The 26,749-nt window shown below is 33.7% G+C and overlaps 1 protein-coding gene across 1 annotated transcript in view; it reads right to left on the bottom strand.

Moving 5' to 3' along the window:
• LOC106718796 (putative transcription factor SOX-15) overlaps nt 1-26,749 on the bottom strand; it is a 102,836-nt gene that overhangs the window by 47,414 nt on the left and 28,673 nt on the right. Inside the window, exon 3 of the mRNA XM_014512983.2 lies at nt 23,111-23,502. Within this exon, the coding sequence (XP_014368469.2) occupies nt 23,111-23,502 (392 nt within the window). The remainder of the gene's footprint in view (nt 1-23,110; nt 23,503-26,749) is intronic.

A 26,749-nucleotide genomic window follows, 5' to 3' on the forward strand; every position in this document is an offset into this window, starting at 1 on the left:
ACATTTACACTAAAAACAGATTGTCATCATTCTAATTTTTAGCCGACTTCAAAAAGAAGGAGGTTATTAATTCGACTGCATTTTTTTTCTTGTGTGTTACCGCGATACTCCACCCCTGGTGGTCCGATTTTGATAAAAAATATTTTATTCGAAAGGAAGTGCTTGCAGATGGGTCCCATTTTTTTTTTTTTAATAACTAGAAGACTAGTAGATTTTTCTTTTAAATATTACATGAATACAATATTTATGTTTCGGGCATTGCGTAGTTAAGAAGTGTAGGTAAAATATGTAGTATAAGTAATTGCAGCAAATTATACAGTACATTATGATAAGCGCATCAAGCCTTATGAATCAATTCCTTACGCCTCGATAATTTGCCGCTGATCGCACGCACACTAAAAGCCCTTACGAATGGAACTCACCACAGTGAGAAATTGTATAAAATTTAATTTTATTGTTATTTAACTCTTGCCCTTTTGAATTTATGTCTACTTATACTTGCTCACTTTAGTATGTTATAAATTACATCGCCTAAAACTTAAATTTATCTGAAGATCTTCATAACCTTAATCTTAATATATATAAATCTCGTGTCACAATGTTTGTCCTCAATGGACTCCTAAACCACTTAACCGATTATAATAAAATTCGCACACCATGTGCAGTTCGATCCAACTTCAGAGATAGGATAGTTTAAATCTCAAATTATAGTCGCAATTTTAATTTATTGCTAATTATTTGTCTGTTATTATTTGACAGTCACAATTATCTGTTAACTCCAAATGATTCTAACAGACGTCGATACCTTTCGACTGGGTTGAGTGAGTAATCAATACATGACGCTGCTATGGTACGACGGTCTACGAACGTGTCATATAAGCTTATTAACTGCGCGCGGACGGAGTCGCGGGCGACAGCTAGTATTAATATATAACCATAAGCCCAATATCGAGGTAAATGTATAATCTTTTTAATTGTTTATTTTAATTAACAGCAAATATTCATGTTTGTATTATGTAACCGTGCGTGATGTATGTGAAACCTTTGAATAAGGGCGAGCAGTAAGTGGTAAGAAGTATTTATCATAAAACATATTTTTGTTATTCGAGAACAAATGGTAGGGGATCAATCATCAAAAAATTAGTATCACTAATTTGTACGATCGATTTGCGTACAATATATTTTATATGCAAATAATGTTAAAATCGTATTATCTCGCTTCGTCGACTTAACCTTCGGATAAGAGCTAACGTATCAACTGTACAAATTACGATAAAACATATAGTAACAACATATTGAATTAGTAGTACATCAACAGGATCCTACGTAAAAGATCATAACTCATTTCTTAAGCAAAATGATTTTGTTAACTTTTCGATCTCTGAATTAAACAAGATCTTTAGAAAGGATTTTCTAATATCTAAACAACTAGATATTGAAATCTAGATTAAAACACTAAAACTAACTAGTCAAAATAATAAATCAATTCTATGTCTTTAATTCATTAATCTAAGTTAAGGCTGTCATTAAAAATCGCAATTATTATGTTACAATTATTTTCGTAGGAATCACCAAAGTATGTTTTCCCAGTCTCGACAATATCTAAATCAGATAACTCAAGTTGCTTTTATACTCTTAGGTCACGACCTAAAAGGTCACGAAATAAATGGTTAGGATTAGATTTGCTGAAGATTGTTGAAAATATTTTGCATGATCCTGAACCCAACAAATTGTAACCTTTTTTATCCTTCTACATTCATACAAAGCATTGTCTTTATAATAATTATTTTATTTAAACTAGCCAGTACTCTACATGTTGTAATTTGATTCCTTTAATTAAAAACCATCAAGGGATTTAACATAAAAAAATTAGACAGTGTTTCAAGTTGTTGAAAATACTCCTTGGTTAGTTTCTGGTATTTTCTTTTTTTTTTTGTAATCAAAAATTCTGACAAAATTGTTCTTTTGTTAATTCATATATAGTAAAATATAAAGTCAACAAATTAAAATAATATTTTCTTATTTCACCGAAATCTAATATTTTACAATACAAATACATTTTATCTTAAACATACGTCAATCCTTTTATACCGTGACTCTAACGTCCGGCGCGGATTTTCGACAAATAATGGTTAATGAAAAAATATATGTGTAGGCTTGCGAAATGCGATCTTTACCAATAAATAATGAAGTACTTATACCGAAAGTATTGTAGTGATACATATTCGAGGTGAAACATATCACCACGTTGACGTCAATAATATCAAACAGTGATCAAAGCGTTAAAACACGCGTTTAACTGAACATTAAGCTTTTTTCATATTGTAATGTCATCAGAAGTAAAGATGTGTTCAAAATTTCAGATCCGTCAACAGGAAGTCAATTTCAATTACTAGATTACTATATTTAACCTAAATAAACAGAGCAAGTTAATTAAACCGTAAAAAATGCTTACGGCCATATTGGATAACCGATGGCGTATAATTGCATACATTCGTATGCGCTACGCAGTGCCCATGCGTCGTGCAAACCTCCTAAAGCGGACTTCGCGTCTTTAATATCGATTAGAATCGATATTACCTTTTAATTAGATTGTTTATCGATTTTAAATTGGACGAAATTATCGTTTTAAATACGTCCAAGAATACCGCCTACCATATAAAACATACCCTGAAAAATCTAAAGCAAATTAACTGATTCTATTATTCTATTAAAATAAGCAAGAAAAAAATGTAACCTCTTTTTCAAAAACATTATGTATTAAAACTGCTAAATCAAAATGCCTATAACATATTTCATATCGTAACATGAATCTTAAGAGTTTTCAACGCTTCTCAAAGTTAGCTAAGATTGCCAGCATTGAACAACTTTTTCGCTTGGCACAGGATAAAGATGGGTTCACTTTACAGATGATCAACCAGTAATGAAGAGACATTAGAAGAAGAAGAAGCTTTGCTGGTTATAGCTAGCTCAAGTCTATAGAAAATCTATAATCCAGATTTTTATAATGTTCTGATACTTATTTTCAGTAGAATTCTGTAGAAGCTCATCTATATATATAAAAGAAAGTCGTGTTAGTTACACTATTTTTAACTCAAGAACGGCTGAATCGATTTGACTGAAAATTGGTGGGCTTAGAAAAGCTTAGAACCAGGAAACGAACATAGGATAATTTTTACCCCGTTTTCTATTTTTAATTCCGCGCGGACGGAGTCGCGTGTAAAAGCTAGTTAAATATAAAAATATTCTTTTACTTAAGGTTTTATACCTTAATTATGAGTAGTAGTATACATGACAGATTGACGTCAAAAGACAAGGAAGATATCAACATATGACGATCTTCCGTTTGTCTGTTTGTCTGATTCACTTTTGGTTTCTTTTCCTGCTCCTTTAAATATAACACAATGATAAATATTAATTACTAGACTTATAAATGTTTAATACATATTTATAAATTGTAAATATATAAGGTTGTACATGAGCAAGATATGTATCGATAGGTGACAGATTCCTGCACCTGAATCCCATTTGACAACACATCCACCTCCATTCCAAACTGCCTTGAGTTTGCTTTTGATGTATAGCTTATTTCCCTGTATTCTGCTATACCCTGGATGGGGCAGGGAATCCCTGCCCCATCCCCCCTATTCTTTGTGTACACTGGTTGATTATTGCAGACGAACCTATAGGTACTTTCACACCTTCTTTCACATCCTTACCGATGCGGATTAATACGGCTTGAGGTGGCCGGGCGCATATGGCGTTTAGCCTAAACCTCGTTTAAGAGTAACTAGGCTCGAGGGCTCCCTCAGGAGCCTCGGCTCGGGCTGTTACTTCGTTAATTACTGGATGTTAAGTTTTGTATAAAGACATATTGCTATACTTTTCACTATCTTTGAAAATAGAGAGATAGCCCATCGAAGAATACGTGAAATCTGATGAATGAATCAGATTCCATCAAACAATGACAACTTCACTACTTTAACGTCAATTGATTTATAAAATCGATTTGACCTTGTCCCCTGCGTGTCGCTGTCGTGTCGTTGCAGTGTCGTCGGTGACCCCGCACGCGATCTCAGATCATGTTAATCAAGTGGAAAATTTTCTGAATCATCATCACTGTATAATATGTTGGTAATTATTAATGAAGACCTGTATCGGTGATCTTATTACCATCAAAATCGTTTAACATTGTTGAAGGATAATTGCAGATATATAGCACAGTGTTAAATTTAGAACACTGTCTCAATCATTTAATTAAATCATCCTTTGTTTCTTTGGTATCCAGGAGAAATCTTCAAAGGTTATAATGCCTTCTAGGGAAAAACTGTTCGTTTTGACTGACTAAAACTCCTATGATGGCAATCTTTGATTGCGACTAGAATGAGTTCCGGGATCTCCAAAGGAACTCACCCCCTCATCCCCTTTGATGTTGACTCATTATGAAAAAAGTAGTAAAATCTTAGCGTTAAATAACATTTGAATATCTACTTTCTCCAAAGCAATTTAGATTTAGTCAAATATAAATTCGATAATTCTCTTTTGATATGTTGTCTGACATTTGAAAGGTGAATATGACGGTTGATGAAAAGATCCATCCGCCGCACCTAATGCTAAACGAATCAACGGTTCTTTGATACATCCACACCTCGATGCTCTTCCGAAAATTAATACCAAACTTATCAAACCATTTTCACCTTTATCCACATAGTAATAAGAGGATAATTGGTTTAGGAATGTAATCCAGCTATATACATAGAGGAAGTTCGAAGAACTCAAAATATTCACCTCCCACTCGAAGTTAACGGTATTTTTTTATCTGTGCACGCGGACACTCGTACTGGTATCGCAAAGTGACAATTTGCATATATTATATCTGTACAACATATACTTTTACATATACAATGTACTCGCAGTAATAATATGCAAGAATACGACGTGTAAGGCAAGTCATTGGCATTACGAAAGGTCTTATTAATATAAAATAATAATTTACTTAGTATTTAACAGTTTAACTTTAAATATGAATGTGGAGGGGTACCTCCAGTAGGGCCTAGGATTGCGTGAAACATGAAAAAGGGAGTGAGGACTGAAATAGCAGAAAATAGATCGATTGGTGAACGAAAACCTAGTGAGTCCATAAGGTTAGAGAGTTGATGAATTTAATGACTAAGTTGCTATTTCTATTCCATTTTTAATTAAAACCAAAATTAAACGAAGATCCAACATGCCAGTATTGTGCGCCTAAATTATGTTATTTTACCAGTTGTAAGATTAAAAAAAATATATTATATCTCTCACCTTCTGTTTGTGGACGTTAAACGTTCGTTTACAGAGCACGCCTACGCTAAAGGCGTTCGGAAATTCAAAATTCGAACGCATTTGCAATTCAAAATGGTCGCCCGAGTGACGTAGCACGAAATCAAGTTTATTCCTATGCTAATTTGAGTCGGGTAATTACTTTTTGAAAAGAGAATAAGAAACAAAATTAATTTAAATTAATAAAAATGTTATTTTGAATCTCCGAGGTGAAATAAATTCTTGTTTTTATTTGAAACCTTTTTAACACTTTTTGTAATGCATATAAATATAACAGATTTACGAAAAAATATAAAAATCTTTGTTACTTAGTTCATTCGTGAATTTCTTCTGTCATTAGAACATTCTTTCGTAAAAGTTTTCTGGCTATCCTTTCGCACTTTGATAGGTGAAGCTGTAAGATTTAATTGAATGAACAAAATAGCACCATCGTAATAAGTCGTTTAATGGATACTGGAGTCCGTTTGGCACAGGAGAAAGGCATGGGTAGGGGGAAAAATCCTCTCCTGTGCTTCTCCTTCTCTGTCGATTAAAGGTTTGCTGTGTTGCCGATACATATGAAACTGCAGAAGACTTTGTTAGTGGTCACTTCGGTAATTTAATGAGTTCAGATGGCCGCTTGCGAGTTTGTCATGTGTTATTAACAAAAATAGTATAGAATTATTATGAGAGGCACTAAGGGTCTGCTTAAGTGACCGTTAAATGTCTCTGAATGTGGCAGTAACTACACGATATTCATTTAATTTAATTTAGTATGATGAGTATGTAAATTTATTTTTTAAATGTCAGACGAAGTTAGTGACTCTACAAGTCAGTGTCCTTTGCCTTTTGCCACTCGATATATTTAGGTACAGTGTATTAAATCAAAACCTAAACTTTTTAAACACGACCTGACGACTACTAACGTGTTCTTCATATATTTTAAACGTAAATAAATAAATAATAAAGAATTTTTTTTTGGTTATAATGAGTGAGGAGAAATTTTATGATAGAGCTAACTTTATTAGAAAATTTGGTGTCTTAAGTATCTTCAGATGTTGAAAGTAACGAGAGATACTAATTGTTTAAGACTTTGAATAAGTGTAATGGAATAGGTCCTGGATAGTGAACTTGTAGAGCAAAATCTCTGTATAAAACATATCGTCATCCCTGTCATTATCTTTGACAAAACAGATATAACAATATGTTTTAAATGGGGATTTTCGTGTAAGAAATATACGATTAACCATTACAGCATCGACAGGCGGCTGTCGAATTCACTTAATACTTTTTTTTTCGTGGATTAATGGATTTAACTGCACTTGAACAAATATTGTATAACAGACTTAAAAAAATGTCGTCTCGAACAAGGACGCAAATTTTATTATTCATTAATTTAACGTCGTATGCAATATAAGATAAATGTTTGCATTTCGGCTGCCACTTGCCTACCGATACCGAGCACAATTAGTGTCGGGACAATCAGAAGCACCGCTCTGTTATCGATAAATTAACTGTCGACATGTGCAGACAAAACGCGATGTTATCACTAAAGAAGCGCAGCGCGCAATAGGGTTGTCCTTTAAATCTGTTATCGACTTTATTGTTACTTGTTTTTGGTATCGGATAGTTTTAAAAATGTATGGATATTTTCATGAAAGAGTAAATATGTCTCTACGTGTTCAAGTTCTTTGCTTTGAGGTGTATTTAGGTCTTTTTAATGGGCATATACGAAATGAAAATAATTTGATAAATGTTGTAATTAAATGCATTGAAATGAAATATATTTATAATTGACTTCTTTTTTGATTCTTATACTCTACATAGTTGCTGACAGTGTATTTAACAGTTGATGCTGGGGCACCCAGTTTTAATCAATGACCATCTTCACAACCCTATCGATAAACGATTTAAATGGTTCAATTGCTGCGCGTGCGCAGTGCGTCCATTGGTCGGTGCGCACGTTCGCCATTGGCCGGCGGCTCGCGGTCGCACAAAGACCGCGAGAGGCGGCGTCCGGTCCAGCAATTGTCAGGTGTCCGACCGACGCGACTATGAATACGGTCCGATACCGCCTTTGTCCAGTACTAGTACTTCGAACTTTGTTTTAAATGTTTGCTATTATAAATTCAGGGTATATTAAATCGGCAATATCAAAGAGTTTTCACTGTTAGGAATGTAGCACAGATATACAAGTACCTATGTTGTTAATTCTTTCTTTTAAAACTTCCATGCTTGAATATTTAAAGTAAAAAGTTCCTTGTTAGTATCTAGAGTTTCTAGATTGTATAGACCGATAAAATATCTGACCCGGTGGGTATAAATCAAAATAACTTACGACACTTCACTAGAGCCCTACTATTAAAATCAAAAGGGTGTCACAAGATTCTTGTCATACTGTAGTTGTCTTGACATGTTTTATTCTTTTATGTATATGTAAGTTTATATACATTCTGACACAACTAACTGGGATAGTAGAGCATTTCTTACCGGCCGCACACACGCTTGTCACATCTGTAATTTTGATGAAGTGTTCGGATTGAGATTTATAAACAATCTTACACTCGTAATATTGGTATTAAAGTATACCTACTTTAATATTCTGTGTGAATAGTGCTTGTCAATCTGCATAATTTAAGAACTGTCTCACAGAGTAAATAGGGACGTTTCGGGTGCGTTAGGAGTTCTCGGAACACTGTCTCGTTGCACTAGAGGAAAGCCATCTAGGAGGGTTTTATTGAGTCAAGTCTCATATAACCCTATTTTTCCTCCTGAAGGTACCAAAAGTAAAAGAGTAAATACATACGTAATTTATGTCCTAAGTTGTAACGTGACTAATGCAAAAATATAACTACGAAAATGAGATTTAATAATAACATTAAGACTTATAATAACCCAAGAATATTATGAAAATAAAACAAGCTTACAGCCTCGCAAAAAGTTAATAAGTAGTTATACAATGTATGTACAATTTAATTTCATTAGAGAGAAAAAATAAGCGAAGGAAAACCAATAGAAAACCAGTTGCTCTGTTGGTATTAAAAAAATAAATGTACTTTGTAAACCGGCTCCACTTTATGCTGGTTCTTCAACTAGACTGGATATAGATGGAAAATATATTAGAAATGTCTAGATAATTATAATAATAATTAGGCAATGGCTCCCTTTCACTTTCCTATTTTATGTTTGCAAAAGGAAAACTGTATTATATACTTATTTTATATAAGTAAAAGTTTAGTATAGTTAAACCTGGATAAGCGAGAGTCCGAGGTGCCGTGATATTTTTCTCGTTTGTAGAGGTTTGTCGCTTATCTAATTCTCGCTTATTCAGGTTGGACTCTATTTCTTAAAATTCCCAAACTAATGTCCCAACACATATAAAACTTAAGGATTTTTGAAAGTTTATATTTGGTAAATATTATTTTAACAAAACAAAAAAGGCACAAAAAGTGTCTGGTAACTACCATAACCATACTCGTTAACTATTTAAAAAAAAATCCGAATTACCAACATTTTCGTTTTCCAAACGGTCGCCGTGCGGTCACCTTGTGAACGTATTTTGACCTATGCTAATTATCAAGCAAGGACTGATCAATGATTACGAATGAATAAAGTACTAGGAAATATGAAAATATAAGGAAAACCATAAGGGAAGGTCTGACGTCCGAAGAAGTAACAAAACATGACTCAGTACTGGCGTAGGGTAGCCAGAAATGTTGATGAACCACGGACAAGTTTTCTACAACATGACAAACCGTCAATTTTATGATACTCCAGAAAGCACTTGAATTATAAAAGTGAATTAGTGCAAGATAAAAATAATAATTGTAAATGTGACTTTGGTTGTTAATAACTACTAGTTGTCACCTGCGACTCCATCCGCGAGGGATTAAAAAAAAAAACTTAATTAGTAGTCTATGTCGTCTTCCAAACTATGTTATACATCTATGCCAAATTTCAACGATATCCGTTATGCCGTTCTGGAGATACTTTCTAACAAATATCCATCCATCCATCCATCCATCTAAACTTTCGCATTTATATTTTTTGTACAAAGAATCTTATAACAATTTTAATATATGTAAGATCTTTGCCAATCAAGTGATTACAATCACAAGACTTAAGTATTAAGACTGTTATGCAATGGAGTACAAAAAACAGCAATTAATCTTCAGATAAAAGAACACTGTTTTATTTAATAAAAGGTTTTCTTTTTATTAAACCTACTTGTACCAATATAATAATGTAAACTCATTTAGCTGAAGATAATATACTTAACGATTGGAATCTTTTTTATCCTGAGTTTTCTTCAATATCTGGCAACCCTTTTACCAATAGTCCACTCACGTCACCTAAGTACGACATAATTCATATATGTTTAATGTAAATACAGCACCGGCTATTAATATTTAATTAATACACCTGCGAATATCAGTGGCGATATTGGATTGATTCATTCACATGTACTTTTAAACTTAAATCTTACTATTATACATGCGAATGTTTAGATGTTTGGATGTTTGTTTGAAGATATCTCCAGAACGGATGTATGGATCCCAATTTTATTTGTCATAGAGGTACAGCACAGTCTGGAAGAACACATAGGCTACTAAGTATGTTTTTTTTAATTACGTGCGGACGAAGTTGCGGACGACAGCAAGTCCATCCTTAAAGTTGGCTCCAATCTAAAATCATATTATTGTAAACGAATAAACGTTTCTTAATAGGATAACTAATCCATAGAATGTTTTGTCACTTATTTTACTTTATATACTTACTGACGGTTAAGCTTTATTTTAAAGCGAAAAAATATTCAATTAATGCAGTCTCACAGATTTATTTGAATTTAATATTCGCATGATTTACCTGCCACACATTGTGTATTTTCCCCTTAAACAACAATCTTCCTAGAAATTGACAATGCTATTAAACACTTCAATTGTCGCCGAATCTGGTGTCCGCAACGAACCCATCCGAATATAGACGAATGAACCCGAACTTTACCCGAATATAGCCGAACGTCACAAACATGGCCGCACGCATTCCGATTGCATCTAATAACCTCAAAATCGAATGCAAAATGGCGTATTGAATAAATGACGCCGCTTCGTTTAGCATTCCGACATGCCATAACAGCGTACGCATTTTCATTTGGGGCCATTGTCTCGGCAGATATTAGTATTGATTTCAATAAATAAATTAATCGTATGCCAACTCGAATAGCATCGCTTTGGCACGCGTCGAGGGACAATCGATGAATCGCTAAGTCCGCGATTGTCCGCACGGCCGCTATGGCCCGTCTGCTTTATTGGTGATTTTATTTCGCCTGACTCATGTCGTTTGCGTACGTGACCTAGGGCGTTAACATCTATGTAATTTTCATTGTAAACAATATGTTTAATTTCAAAGTCAGTTGCATTCGATACCTACGAACGTTTATTTAGCGTTTTTGTACGAGTAGCATACAAATTGTATAATTTTACATACGATAAAGATATCTGTTTTTAAATGTATTTGTAAATTATACCAAAATTTGTGAAGTATTTATAGCAGGTAAAAGGTTAATAAGCTATAAATCGAAACTGAATCGATACTTGTCATCTTATATTATAGTTTTCCGTTGCAACAGTATTATCGCAAAACATTCATGTTACGTCTTAAAATAATAAATTCGCAATCTTCCATAAAATTACCTATACATTATCCTAAAGGACTATCAACTATATAGAACTATTTCTAAATCTAATCAAATATCTATCTTCTAAAATAACAACAATCAGTCTATCGTCTAGTAGGTTATTGGAACTGGAATAGCGAACCAATCGACACGATATTTTGGACACGTTACTGATCACAGAATTCATTATGTACTATGAAAAAAGTATGAAGTACATAGGTATTACATGGGGGTCAAATGCAACTGTTTCCAATATCTTCTATCTCATTAAATATTTCTATAGAAAAATGGCATCTTGATAAATAAATGTTTGCCATCCCTGACCTATGGTTTAAGTACATATTGTGACATCACAGCTGTCAAATCGGTAAAAAGTAGTTAGGTTAAGTAAAAGAGTTAATATCAAATTTATTTCAAAACCTAAGCGGAGTAAAAATATAATATTTACGTTATATTTTTTTCATGAAATCGTTGAAATCTTTTCTAAAGAATTCGAACAGGCTGTCATCGACTTTAGACTCTTTTTTGAAATAACAGTAAGTTCAAAGATAGGACACAAGAATCGCAGTATTTAGGAATAGGAACCAAATTCCCAGCTGTCAGATTATTTGTTGGCTCTGTCGTTGAGATATGATAATGACTGTAATGTAATTTGTAATTTATAGCAAGCGGTCTTCATAAAATAGGTATTTTATGATGAACGACTCAGGCGAGAATATAAATTTTGTTTCACCTTGTCAAGGCGACCGTTTATTCTGAGGCATGTAATTAATGTACATAAATTTAATTAAATTGAATAATTTAAATCACCCTGTAGCTTTGTAGTTGTTTGAACGCAATTGAAACCTGACAACACTGCGTTGAATCCAGGACAATTTACTTTACTTACAATTTTGTTGGTAATACGCAAATAATCTGATATTTTGTCAGATATAACTGTCCCAAAATAATTCAGAAATCGTTGTCACTGTACTTGACAAAATTGTTATATTTTGATTTAAAGTATTCAAAACTGTGCATTTGTATTACTAAACTAAAGGATTTAAAAAAAATAAAACTCGTATCTATAAAGTGTAAATCGTATTTTGCGAATAATATATTATATTCAAAGAAATTAAATTGGTACATCATTCAACTATCGAGATCATTCCATAGAATCGATAATCGATATAATCAAGAATCGATAACTTAGAATCGATTGCAAAGCATCGATTAATCGGCAATAACAATTTGTCGTCGCCGGTCATATCTATCGGGTATTCGCCTACTTACAATAAAATAATGTATTCGTGGCTCGAACCTTCGTACCGACGGCGTAGGCGCTACTATACCGCGATTAATTATACTTGATACTTACTGTCAAAACAGACAAAACATTTTGATTATTGTAATTGATATTAATGTGCCATTTTTCTTTTCCATTCATGTCTCTACAACCTATGCTATTTCAATAAACAATTATTATACATTGTTCAATTTTAACCGGGTTATGGTGACCTTTTATAATTAAGCTTAGAATATATTAGACCTATTTACCACGAGTTATATGCAAATTCTATCATAACAATGAATAAAAGATATTATATTTAATACTTTTCCCACTTAGTATGTTGGTATAAAATTATATTTTTGTTTCTAAAAACTTCTTGAATTTCGGACCAACTAAATATTTTTAAACAATTCTAATAATAATGCTTCCAATTAACGTACAATATTGAAATTCTCTCTGGTAAAATTAAAAAAAAACCATCGAATAAAATCAAAAATATATGTGTGTCTTATGATAAAAGAAAATTTCCCACATATGTTAGCTATATCATTTATTTAGGTAAATAGCCGATTATATATTTACTAGCTTTTACCCGCGACTCCGTCCGCGCGGAATAAAAAATAGAAAACGGGGTAAAAATTATCCTATGTCCTTCTCCTATTTCTAAGCTACCTGCCCACCAATTTTCAGTCAAAACGATTCAGCCGTTCTTGAGTTGTAAATAGTGTAACTAACACGACTTTCTTTTATATATAGATTAATACTATAAGTACTAAGAATATTGAGTCGTACTAGTAAGACACGATACGTAATCAAAATCAAAACTTGGTAAGCGGCATTTGTATAGTTTTGTATGAAGTATAGTCGAGTGAGTCTATACACGGGGTATGGGCATCGTGACCTTATTGCACGTCTGACTCATGGCGCGTGCGTATTGACGTATGAACATTTTTGATTCTATATTACAACTAAAGGAAGGTAAAGGGATTTCATTTAAAAAGCATTATAATGCTGAACAGTTTGGTGGTAATCTGTTTTAGTGGTTAAGAGATTTTTTGGCTTTTCTTTTGTTTTGCTCTTATAAGATCCAACATAGAACGACTGACCCTAAATTAAGGGGATACAGGGGCCTATAACCCCTGTATCCCAGAGTCGCAAAACACAAAAGGATCGAACCTGAGACCAATGCTTAACCTATTGCTATATTTGGAATATTTAAAAATTCCCATAGGAAAAGAGAAAAATGCTATTTTGTCACTTTTAATAAATCCATCACGTTGAATACAGGTGCAATTCAATTTTAAAGAGTTGGCCATTTAAAAATATTCAAACCGCTCATTACAATTTTCATAGGCGATTGTAACTATACTAGTTAAATTAACGAGACGATTATGCATCGGCGTAGGCGCAGAGTGTGCGCGACGCTTAGTTATTGGCTAATTATTAAGATGCAATTAGGGTTGCCACGTTTAAAGGTAAAAAAAACCTTTCATTGTCAACCCTGATAAGGAAAACTGGTAATTTTGTTTAATAGAAGTAGTAGTTACGAAGCTCACTGAAACTAATTAGCAAGGAACCTATAGGTATTAAGCATTTAGTGGACTGACTAGAAATAAGAATAGCACACAACATAACAGAGAGGAAAAAGAACCTGCATGTTAAATAGAGTATCTATTTCAGATTAAATATGACGAAAATATATGTAGGTGAAGATGATTGCAAAATGTTAAGACATTTATAACGTAAAGATATTGACAGCATCAATATTTCTACATTAAACGAAATCAGAAAAAAATTAAAGTATTAAATATGTGGAATGGTAAATATACTAGAAACGAAGACTGTTGAATGCAGAATTACGTACCAGAAATCAATGTAGACATAGATTAAAAATTCTGCCAAAGAGGTGGCATACTGGCCACTCAGAACCTTTGCCTTTTAGATTAAGAAAAAGATAGGTGAAAAATATAGAAAAGAGAAACGCGCGGGAAGTGTTAACAACGACATGTATTTGTTAGAGTTTTAGGGAATTTTAATATAAATATGTAGCTTTATAAGTGATTTCAATAACGTAATAAAGCATTTTTGGCTACCGTACTGATGTTTTCAATTTAAACAAAGAATTTAAATACAGTGATCAAAAATATTTCCTAAAACCACAGAACATGTTTAGTTGTGTTTAGTGAAGTCAATATGCGTAATTGTAATGTAAAAAAAGATATATCCATGATTATTAATTATGGGAATTCTTAAACCAAACGACCCGTGTCCAAACAAATGAGTTCAATGACGTAGGTTAATATTTAACAAATAAAGAAGACGTAAAAACAAATATTAAAGAGGCTATTTGATCTCCTTGGTTTTGTCTATCTCAATTTAGGTTAACATTATTTTATCATATATCTTATTACATTAACCAGTGGTAAACGTCAATAACATCTGTTGCAAGATTTGGCTGGCTCGCCCGGTGAAATACCACGAGCACACAGAAGATAGGCGTCAAATGGAACCAATTCCGTATTTCTTCTGATCAGTGTGCGTGCTGGAGGCCTAATTTTAGTCCTCTATTTCCACCCTTTTCTTATAAGGTGAGGGAAGTGGAAGTAGTGGTGAAATAGTCAATAAGGTAATATTATTACTATTTCGTATAAACTGGTAAGTAAGTGATGTTTCTATAAGTTAATTCTCTTATGATTTTATTTTTTATTTTATTCCTCCTTTTCTAATAGCTTGAATGGCTTTTATATAGCATCTCAAATAATCTTCAGAGATGACATACGTCAATACATACGTTGAACCACAAATAATTGTCTTACTGTGGGTTTCTGATGTCGAAATTTCTGAATTAAACATATCGTCTTCCTTGTTATAATCTTTGAAAAAAACAGAGATAACAATATGTTTCAAACGGAGATTTTGGTCTTAGAAACCCAAGGTTAGTAATTTTCTGTCTTCTATAAAATAATTCAGGAAGTTTTAACGACACTAGGCCACACGTTGAAACGTAATCATTGTAATAATTAAAGTTGTTACTCAAGGTCATATCTGTGCATCTACCTTTTTCCTCTGAGACTACCTCCCAAGTCGCTTACGACCCTCTAGTGCTTGCATATATGGCTCAACAAACATACCTTTATCACTTGTCCATGCAATTATCGATTCTAACGCCTCGTAATAACGACTCGTGAATGTGATAAATAATTCAAACGACACTATGAGTATCAGATGCGACAAACGGAATTAATTGTATTATTATAGTGTACGGTAGTTGAATTTTAATAGATAATTCGTATCGCTTTATACTACCGCTTCTTAGAACGGTTTTCGTGGTTATTCCAGGCAAGTTTCGGGCGTTATTTTTCGCGGAATTCGCGACCGAGCGCTCGTCTAGGTTCCCTGAAAGCCGATAGATAGAAAGACTAACACAATATGCATTTATATGACAATTGCAGTACTATTTGGTACGCGGTACGCATTAGATCCTTTTAAAATGTACCGAATTTCGAATTTCGGTGAAATGTGTTGCTGTGTGAAAAAATAAACGTCTAAATGACATTCTTGATGTCAGTGTTGCCAGATTATTAATAGGTTGTTTTATATGAAGTTATTAGTTGAGAAATAGACAAGTAATAACATATTTTTCATTATTCTCACGCTTACTATTTTTCATTACTACAATATATTTTCTAAAGTTCAGTCTTTTGACTAAATGGTGAAAGAAGATCAAAAAAAGACACACAATTTCACACAATTCAGCGTTACATATGTATTTTTAATCTCTACCGCGAAATATTTGATGGACAAACGACAGTTTTAGAAGCGAAAGAAATCCACCCAAAATATGTTGAACAAGCGATCAATACAGAATCTCAATTTCGTAAAACACAAAAACATAAAATTGACACAAATTTATTCAATATTACACATCAAGATTAAATATGATATTTCTTATGGCAACCCAACTCCGAATTTAGTCTGTGGTAAAAAGTTGTCTTTGCCCAAAATCGTATGGAGTTTGAAACGAGATAAAACCAAAAGGAGACATTTGTCGACTGCACGATATGCTTATTTGGTCCAACATGTTTTAATTAGGATATTATAACTGACAACTTTTAAATGCGTGAAAGGAGTAAAAATATGTAATACGTAGGTGTCGTACACAGCAAGTAAATCAAATTAAAAAAAACAATCATAATAAGTAACCTAACTTCAGAAACCGCACTTAATTGCGTAGTTACTACTTTCTTAAAGGTACATTTTAAATACTTCGAATGTTTTAGTAGCCCTAAACTGTTAAGGGTTCTTTCTGTAGGTTATGCAAAAATAAACTGAAAATCACGTATTTACCATTTGGAATGTATGTAGGGATTGTCGATATAATAATAAACAAAAAACTGTATTCAAACTAGAATCAAATTCACGATTACTTGAAAAATAAATGACAACAATTCTTTGACCAGTAATCTCACTTCATACTAATATTATAACTGCAAATGTTTAGATGGATGGATGGATGTTTGTTTGAAGGTATCTCCGAAACGACTCAATTGATCTTGATGTAATTTGGCACAGATGTAGAACATAGCCTGGAAGAACACATAGGCTACACGTTTGTTTTTAATTCCACGCGGACGGGCGACAGCTAGTAGTATAATAATTTACAGAACGCATTCAATCGACTGTCAGTTTTTTACACGCAATTCCTAGCTTCAAAAATAAAGCTATAGTTAATTAAAGGCAGTAAATATGTACGAGACAGCAGAGGCTACTGAAGTGTCATTATCGCAGTATGGACCGACCTTAAATGGCATGCAATTTAGCCAATTAACGACGAAGGATAGTCCAAGGTCGAGTATACGTTATGGATAGGTTATAATGATCGGATGCTTTGAATACCAAACATCTCTATTGGTAAGATGGCTATGCAAAAAATTATGGTTTTATCGTACAGTCGCGTAGAACTATGTAAGTAGAGCTTCTAGTTCTCATATTGACTTGTATACCAAAGTACAATCATGATAAAAAGTGCATTCGAAATTAAGTTATTAAAATTGCTACTTAATTTTAATACAGACATATGTAACTTCTAATGCAGCGTGTCACTGAAATTTGTACTCTATTATTATTATTCCATAAGTACTAAATTTCTATAAGAAGACACTATAACGTATTCTTCCAATGATAGTCTGGGGAAAACCCTGTTCTGTTTACACGATGTGCAGTGATTTAAAAAAAAATGTTGCGGTGACCTGTGATTAAACGCTGGCGGTTAATAATATGCCAATAAATTGAAAGTTTATTCATTGTTTGTTACATTTATCATTTATTGTTGTAATAGTATATTTATACGTAACTAGCTATCGTCTGCGATTTTGTCTGCTAAGAATCAAAAAAAATAATAATAAGTACACTATGTATTTTTCCAGACTATGTTCTAAATCTGTGCGAAATTTTATCAAGATCTTTTAAGCTGTTCTGAAGATACCTTCAAATAAACATCCATCCATCCATCTTAACTTTCACATTTATAATATTAGGTCCTTACATATGAAATTGGCGTTTTGTATGGGAGGAACAAAAAGTCGAATATTTTTTAATATAATATATTTAATTAATCAAAGTATGAACCATTATTTTCTATGCACTTTTGCCATCTCATAGGTAGTTCATTGATCCCTTTACTAAAAAAACTAGTCGGACGGGAATCAATAAAATCTTTGAAGGCGATTTGGACTGCCCCATCGGAGTTGAATTTTTTCCCTTGCAAGAAGTTATCCAAATTTCGAAAAAAATCGTAATCTGTTGGAGCAAGGTCCGGGGAGTACGGAGGATGTCTTAGACTTTCCAATTGAAGCTCTTCTAATTTAGTAGCCGTCTGTTGTGCAGTGTGTGGTCTAGCGTTGTCGTGAAGCAGCAGTGGCGTGGAGCGATTGACCAGCCTAGGTTGTTTAGCCGCTAGCTTTTCCATCATGGTTTGCAATTGCTGACAGTAGACATCAGCCATAATAGTCTGGCCAGATTTGAGAAAACTGTAATGAACAATACCGACACTAGTCCACCAAACGCTTACAAGTAACTTTTTTGGGGTTAATTTTCGCTTGGGGCAGGATTTGGCTGGCTGGCCAGGATACAATCATTGCGCTGAGCGCTTCCGATTATCGTAAAGAACCCATTTTTCATCACAGGTAATGATTCGGTTTAAAATACCTTCATTATTGTGCCGGTTTAGTAATGTAACGCAACAGTCGACGCGCGTTTGCCGGTTTGCTTCAGTCAATTCTTGAGGTACCCACCTTTCAAGCTTTTTAATCTTCCCAATTTGCTTCAAGTGAATTAAAACAGTTTTATCACTAACATCGCAGCCTGCAGCTAACTCGGACGTGGTTTTCGATGGATCCGCTTCCACAATAGCCTTCAACTCTTCATTATCAACTTGAGTCTCAGGCCGTCCACGGGGCTTGTTCTGCAGATCGAAATTTCCAGAACGAAAACGTTGGAACCAAAAACGAACTGTGTTTTCTTTTGCAATACGACCGCCATATACATCATTCACCCTTCGAGTCGTTTCCCCAGCACTAGTGCCACGGCGGAACTCGTACTCGTAAATAATGCGATATTTTAAGTTTTCCATTTTGTAAAATGAGTGACGCAAACAGAAAAAAACAGAAGAAAAAAAACAAATGAATGACGGTCATCGAACCACAAATACATGAGTCTATAGCTGTACAAATTTGAATTTGGAATTCCTTACCAAAGAGGAGAAATTCGTGATTAAAGTGGCCAGTACGAAAAACGCCAATTTCATATGTAAGGACCTAATATTAGTAAGATTTATAAGACGAAGTATGGACATCCTCGAAAAAACCTTCTTCCTGTCTCAGACTGGCAAAAAGAACCCATTGCTTTTATAACGTCGAAACATTTTCAGGGTCTAACCACAAAAAACTAAGACTGTGTTCCAATTACAGTTTAGCTTAAACATACGTTAACCCTTAGATCGTACGTTGATATTGAACAGTTCCACAACTTTTTCGCCTGGCGCGGATTTTTCACAATTTGCGATTATTGAAACTTGATTATACGTAGGCTTCAGAATTGAGATCTAAACAAATAAATAACAAAATATATATGTCCGGTGTCGGCACCGACTAGTTTCGAGCCCATCGGGGACCCTTCATAGGGTGAGTGGGCCTAGTATTATTTCGCGGACACAGCCCGTCGCTTACTGGCTCAGTGTACGCTCAGTACGTGAGTGTTTTAGCCGTTCCTATATAAGTTAGTAAAATGTACTCTTTTATAACCAAGTTGACATTCATAACATCAATTAGCAGCGGTGAAAGGGTTAAAAGATGTGTTTAACTTAACACTGTCTAGCTGTATTTTTTGTAGTAATATAGCAAATGTCATTAATGAAAACATGTATATTTTTAATTTCGTAAATCATAACTGTAAGTTGGCTTAACATTTACGGGTACATAGATTAGACCTCGTTTTTTTTAAGTTTTATTTCATTAAACACGATATGATCTTGCCACCCACGCCGCGTTGTAATGACTTGCCATATCTAACCTCTGTACTTAGTACAGTCGACAACAAAAGTTAATGTTCCGTTATTGATGTTTGACCGAATTTGATGTTTAAAAATATGTTCCAATGTTGCTATGGTGCGATGAACTTCCACCAAATCTTTCAAAAAAGCGTGCAAGAATTTATTACGACAAAGCAGATGAATTTAAAAAATTACTTTTTTAAATCAAATATTTTTATTCTACTTTAGCGTGTTGAAATGATTTGAACATTTTGTTTGCCAAATGAGATAAACAAATCATTATCTCTATATCCACTTGTGTGCTTGACCGTACAAAGCTTAATACAGTATCGGAGTGTGCCGAGTTCATGTCCCGCTTAGAGAAAGTTGACAGAGGTTGCGGTAATTATAACTAGCTCGGCGTATAAGATGTACTTAAGTCAGTCAACACGTCACAATAGAAATAGTGGAAAGACCCACTTACTATCATACAAGGCATTAATAACTACTTGTTTTTTAATCTTAACGATTGTAAATTCGGGAATTAATATCTATTTTACTAGATATATTAGTAACTAGCTATAATTAAAAAAAACTTAATAAGTAGTCTATGTGTTCTTCCAGAGTACGTTCTTCATCTGTGTCAAATGTCATCAAGATCAGTTAAGACGTCCCAGAGATACCTTCATCAACAAACATCCATCCATAAATCTAAGCTTTCGCATATATAACACTAGCTTTTACCCGCGACTCCGTCCGCACGGAATAATAAATAGAAAACGGGGTAAAAATTATCCTACGTCCGTTTCCTGGTTCTAAACTACATGCCCACCAATTTTCAGTCAAATCGATTCAGCCGTTCTTGAGTTATAAATAGTGTAACTAACACGACTTTCTTTTATATATATAGATGTAAATATAAAACAAATATTAATATTCAATTTTTATACTCTTACTTGCTAAACTCTCTTCATAAACTATATGAAGGGTCAAGCAACATCTGCGTTGTAAATTAATAAGCAAGTAAAAATACAATGATATATATATTTGTTGTGTGGTAGGCACAGGTGGGCACAGTTAATCGAAAAGTTAACTTCGTTAATCGTTAATTCGTTAATTAAAAAATTAACTTCGTTAATCGTTAAAGCGTTAAATTCTCGAAAATTTAACGCAAGTTAAAGTTAATCGTTAACAGTTAACCATACCAAAATTATACATACTAATTTCACACTTAAGTGGCGACACTTGTTTAAAATAGTAATTTGACTATACATTTATAGAATGTACACATTAGTATTAGAGACAAGTATGAATGCATTAAAGTATATTTCATTACGAGTGCAGAAAGCCTGTCATTGCAAAGAGTTCCAACAAATGTCTACCCGAGCCGAGGCGCAGCCGAAAGTGAGGGTTGACAGTTGGAACAAGTTGTAATGACAGTTTCGCACGTGTACTAAACAACTATTTTTGATACAGTTGCGAAAAAATGTAGCAATTTAATAGAATAATAAACTCAACTAACTAAAATGTTTGGAAAATGGCGCCAACCATAAAAGAATACAGACAGAGATTTTTTTCTTCACCCATTCTGGGTAGGCAAAGGGAACTATGCCCAAACAGCCAAGTCTTCAGTAGAGTAGTTATTTTTATTGATATGAAATGAAAATGAAATTTAATGAGATGAAATAAAATGAAACCTAACCTAATTCATTGAATCAAATCATTAAATCTGATATTGTAACAAATTAGGAGCTTCTTTTAAGAAATATTTGCATGAATCATAAAAACTTCAATGATTTTCTTTGTAAAAACTTCGTGGTTGGCTTTTCTTTTTAAAAACTTCGTGGTTGGCTTTTCTTTTTAACAGACATTATTTTGACAGTTGGGAAAGAGAACGCACGAGTTTGGATAAGCTAAAGGAAAAGCACGAGTAAAAAAGTGTTTTAATACAGTTGCTCAAAAAGTGGCGTATTGCAGGGACGAAGAGCGTTCGGAATGTGGGCTATTACATACTCGTGCTTTTATATACTCGTGATGAAATATATAACTATTTCGAACCTTCTTTTGATTTTGTCCTGTTGGTGACGTCTTTCCCGGACGCACTGATGCATCACACTTGCACGCGAACTTCACATATATCAATTATCAACTCGTTCGTTCACCATTCGAGTCGCCGACAGTCGCTCAACATAGCTGAACTTACGAGCGTGGCGTGGCACGTAATTTAAACAAAATGACAGCATGTCTCCAAGTTTCTAATTTAACGATTAACGGACTTTTATTAACGGAAGTTGAGTTTAACGGAAGTTAACAAAAGCGTTAACACTTTTTGAAGTTAACTTAAAAGTTAATCCGTTAAGCAAAATTTTAACTTCGTTAATTAACGATTAACGGATTAACGAGTTAATGCCCAGCTCTGGTGGTAGGTATCAGTAGGAACCGGTAAATCTACCAATGGTTACGTGTTCGAGTTAATTGAGTTGTTAGCCAACGAGGACGGATGTTGATCGAACCTTTTTCGTTACAGGAATGTAAGACTGTATTACTGTTGGTAATAAGAAATACATGTTTTTTTACTATTTTTCACCTATTTCGTAGATATACAGATGTACGTTTTTTTGCATATAAGTAATGAGTGTTTGTATGATTATGGACGTATGAATTTTATGAATATTTTATCTTAAGGCATTGTTTGTTTCATCGTATTTGTAGTATCGAGCAGATGAAATATTTTTCTTGATACTTTATTGAAATAAACATTTGCATATTTCAAATAGACTTTATAGAAAACAAGAATTTAAAATGTACACAGATGCATTTCATTACAATCTACCTATCTACGAGTATATATACAATTAATATAATTGGAGTGTACTCGTATGTGATATCGAAAAAAAATCATGTTTCACCAAGACTGTGCTTGTATTTATATGTACCTTGTTTATAACATAAAGGCAAAATTTTTATCTGTCTGTCTGTCCGTAAGTCCGCGTTTGTTTCGGATAATCTCCAAAACGGTTGGACTTAGGTGTGCGGGAGTAATTTAGGCTATTTTTTTTATTATGGTGCGTTGATGAAATCGTTGCGTTGCGTTTAATATTTGTCGTACATCTTCGTATTTTAAATGTTCGAAAAGAAAAATCGCAATTTTAAAGTGATTGAAGTCTTATAATAAAACACTGGCCACTAATAAATTATTCATGGTTTAAAATGAAAAAGGTTGTTTCTAAAGTTCAATTCAACATTATGTAATGGACTAATGGACGATAAACAAAAATATGTATCGTGGGTCAATATAGAAATAGACTTCGGTGATATAAAAAAGAAAAAAACTTACCCAGCATTTTACTCAGGTCAGCATTATGCAAGTCCGGATTCTCATCAGCCAGTTTCTTCCTCTCCACCTTAGCCCACACCATAAAGGCATTCATTGGTCTCCTTATCCTAGCCTCTTTTAACGCCTTTGCTTGTCCCATTTTCGTAGTAAATGGTGCTCTAGCATATTGTTGCGTTGTATAATCTCTGGTCGTATCATATGGACTTCTATAATCGTACTGAGTTCTGTAATCAAGGCCGTAAGGTAACGTAGACCATACTACCAGTTCGGGACTTGTTTGGTCTTGGGTTGAATCGGTACTGTTTTCTACAGCTCCTTGTACGTATTGTTCATATGTCCGATGATATGTAGGTGGTGATTCCGCTATCCCAGCTCCCCCGGAATCCATCATACTGGAAATTAAAATATAAAATTAGCAAGTAGAATTAAATTTTAGATACATTTAGCAGCGATAATTGTTACAAATTAATACGATTTATCCGATTGCGAGATTCTGAACATACTGTATATTTTATCTAATTTGTGTATTATCCCAAATGGTTTTCCTTTTTTACGCTGTCCTTCTATTTTTCTATATAGATCATAGATACAAACAGTATAACAACACCTATTGGTTCCTGAGACTAAAAACTATGTATAAGACATATCGCCATTCTTGAATCAATCCTTGAATCATTGATTCAATGAGAATATAGAAATAACACTATGTTTTAAACAATGATCTTGATCTCAGTAAACATCCTGTATGTGCTCATAATCAAACGACAAGAGCTAAAATTTTTATCCTATTTATATTTTTTAATTACTCAGTTTATTTAGTTTATTGTTATTTATTTTTATTATATTTGAAGAAGTTATTATGAGGTATTTAGTTATAATTGTTTAAATAAATATTTATTTGTTATTTTATTTAAAAAAATAATATTAAATTTACGATAGACGAAGGCAGGTGACCGGATTTAAAAAATTAAGCCAAAATAATAAGGTTTATAAAACCCTGTGAGCCGACCCATGTGAGTGGGATAAGGAGAGATGAAAATATCAACAACCACTTTCTAATGACAGTACTTGCGTTATGCGTTATTTTTACTGCGATTAATAAGTAGCGATTTCACTTATCTTGATTTTTAACGGTCGTTTGATAGGAAGTGTTTCATATATTAAAATGAATCATAATCATCAACATCTGAGGCGCTACAGCCACGGGTGAGCCTGGACCTGATCAAGTAAATTTCTCCACACTGGTCTACTTTGTGGTTTTTGCGTCCAGCTGCCCAATAATAAAATGAATACAACTGATTAAATTTGTCAAACTTTAAGATATATAGAAATTTAATGTAATAACGTAAATGGTTTCTTCGTATTTTTTATTTTTAAAAAAGGTAATACCTGGCTAGTTACCTGGTACAACCTGGGCAGTCTACGTGGAATTCTAAAATTCCATTGACTTGGTGTCGTTTCGCTCGTTACGTAGTATTAGCGTGAACATAACGACGTCAGGAAACGTAAGACGACCTCAACTGCGGTAGAATATTGTAAAGGTGTGAATACACGTGTCAAATGATAACATTAGTTTGTAGAAGCGATATCGGATAGAGTCCATGACTTGGAGAAGTCATAAATGACGTCTGTTAAAACGCACGTATCCCTATTACGAAGAAATAAAAATGACTATTGCCCAAATACTAAAAATTATGGATTTGAAGAAAAGAAACATTTTTATTTCTATTGAGGTGACGTTTGCTATGTTTGAGGGGAAGGTAACTGATGCACATGTGAGTATTATTATTATTTTTTAATTTTGCGCTGATAAAAAGTGTAATATTTAATAACTTTATGAAGATTTCAAAAACTTGGTTATATTCATAATAAGGTACAGTGTATAGCCAGCTTTACCTGCAGCTTATCAATCGACACCGCCTGCAAGAGGAGAGTTCCGCGAGACTCACCTAGGTGGTAAATTACTTTACAATTATCATCGTAATACTACATTTTATGGACCACCGACATACAACACCGCGTGGGGCAAGAATACGATATGATATGAAAAATTTACATAGTATTTTATGTTATACTTTTCGTAATCAAACAATTAATAAAATTAGACTATCTGTATTTAATATCTGAAAAAAATAATCCTGAACATGATTTTCTGTATTTGAGTTGCTTATAACAAAAAGCTATTTTTTTTGTCTGCCTGTCTGTTCAAAAGTCGGCGTTTGTTCCGGGTAATCTCCTAAACGGCTGAACCGATTTTGATGGAACTTTGACTAGAAGGTAGTTTATGTGAACGAGAGGAATATAAGTGTTTTTTTAATAACTGTGCGCCTATTAAGTCGTGGACAACCACTAGTCAAAAAGCTCTGACCGGATCGGACCCATAACTACACATTCAGATTCGATCCTCACCAAGTACCAATATGATTTCGATTTTCGAATTTCATATGTACACATATCCAGCTTTTTATATAATTCAACCTGCACATAACTATGAAGAAATTCAAAGATATGTGTAAAGTCAACTAACCTGCACAGGTTCAGAGTGGTTGCCTAATCACCCTTAACTTGCATAGGCTGTGAGCCCTTCGGTGAGGATATATGTAGATATATGGTGTAATAACAAGGATTCATTAACAAATATATAATGAGTATATAAATAATGAGTCATCCCGTAACCAGATTAGCTGTTATTATTGCTTCATTCATTTCAAATGATTCCAAATTTAAAGGGAAAGCCAATAGAGGCGCCGGCGCAAACGACACCCGATGTTTCGCGGAACGCCGACCGCGGCGCCACCATCGCCGTGTGGGAACTCTTTACATTGTTCTCGCGATTTCACTCGACTCTTTCATCTTCGACACTTATCTACTTTTCTGGAAACTACTTAGTTAAGTTGCATATGTGATACACTTTTTGCTAGAATCCATTACATATTTTGCATGTTATAAACAACATGGCTACCAATATGAATAGGATTGTCGTAGTTAAATTTTTGAGGATAATCTGTGAACTATCGTAGATGGATTATAATTACCTTTTGGAGACGTATAGAATGGTTATAGAGCAAGAGCCCGTGAACCCCAGACCTTCGTTATTTTATAAAAGCTGAAAGTTTGTCAGCGCATGCTCCCAACACAGGTAAGAACGATGGACTATTATGAAGTTTGGGTTACCGTGGCTTTGGCAGGTAAACGGTACTAAAGGTGTGTAAAATACCGATCTAAATTCGTCAAATTATAAAGTGTGATTTTTTGGTATTACCTTCAGAATATTATTAAAAATCACGTTATTGATTGCCAGACACTTAACATCGTGGCAACCCCTTGCCAGACACCCCTAATGTTCATGAAATTATAATTCTACTTATGTTATAGTATAAAAGCTGATTTTTAAATATAATACTTAGGTAATAATTAGATGATGTTTCCTCATCAGCCAGACATTTTTGATAGTTCCAACCCCTTGCCAGACAATGATGTAGGGTCGCTGAAGGAGCGAGCGCGAGACAGTATATGTATGGTGGGTGCGAGTGAGATGGCGAGATAGGTCTATCGCGATCCCTCAATAACAGATTATAAAAAAAAACCAAATAAATAATACTCAAAAATTTAATTAAAAATATATTAATAACATTACAA

This window comes from Papilio machaon, chromosome 26 (genome assembly GCF_912999745.1).
Source record: "Papilio machaon chromosome 26, ilPapMach1.1, whole genome shotgun sequence".
NCBI lineage: Eukaryota > Metazoa > Arthropoda > Insecta > Lepidoptera > Papilionidae > Papilio > Papilio machaon.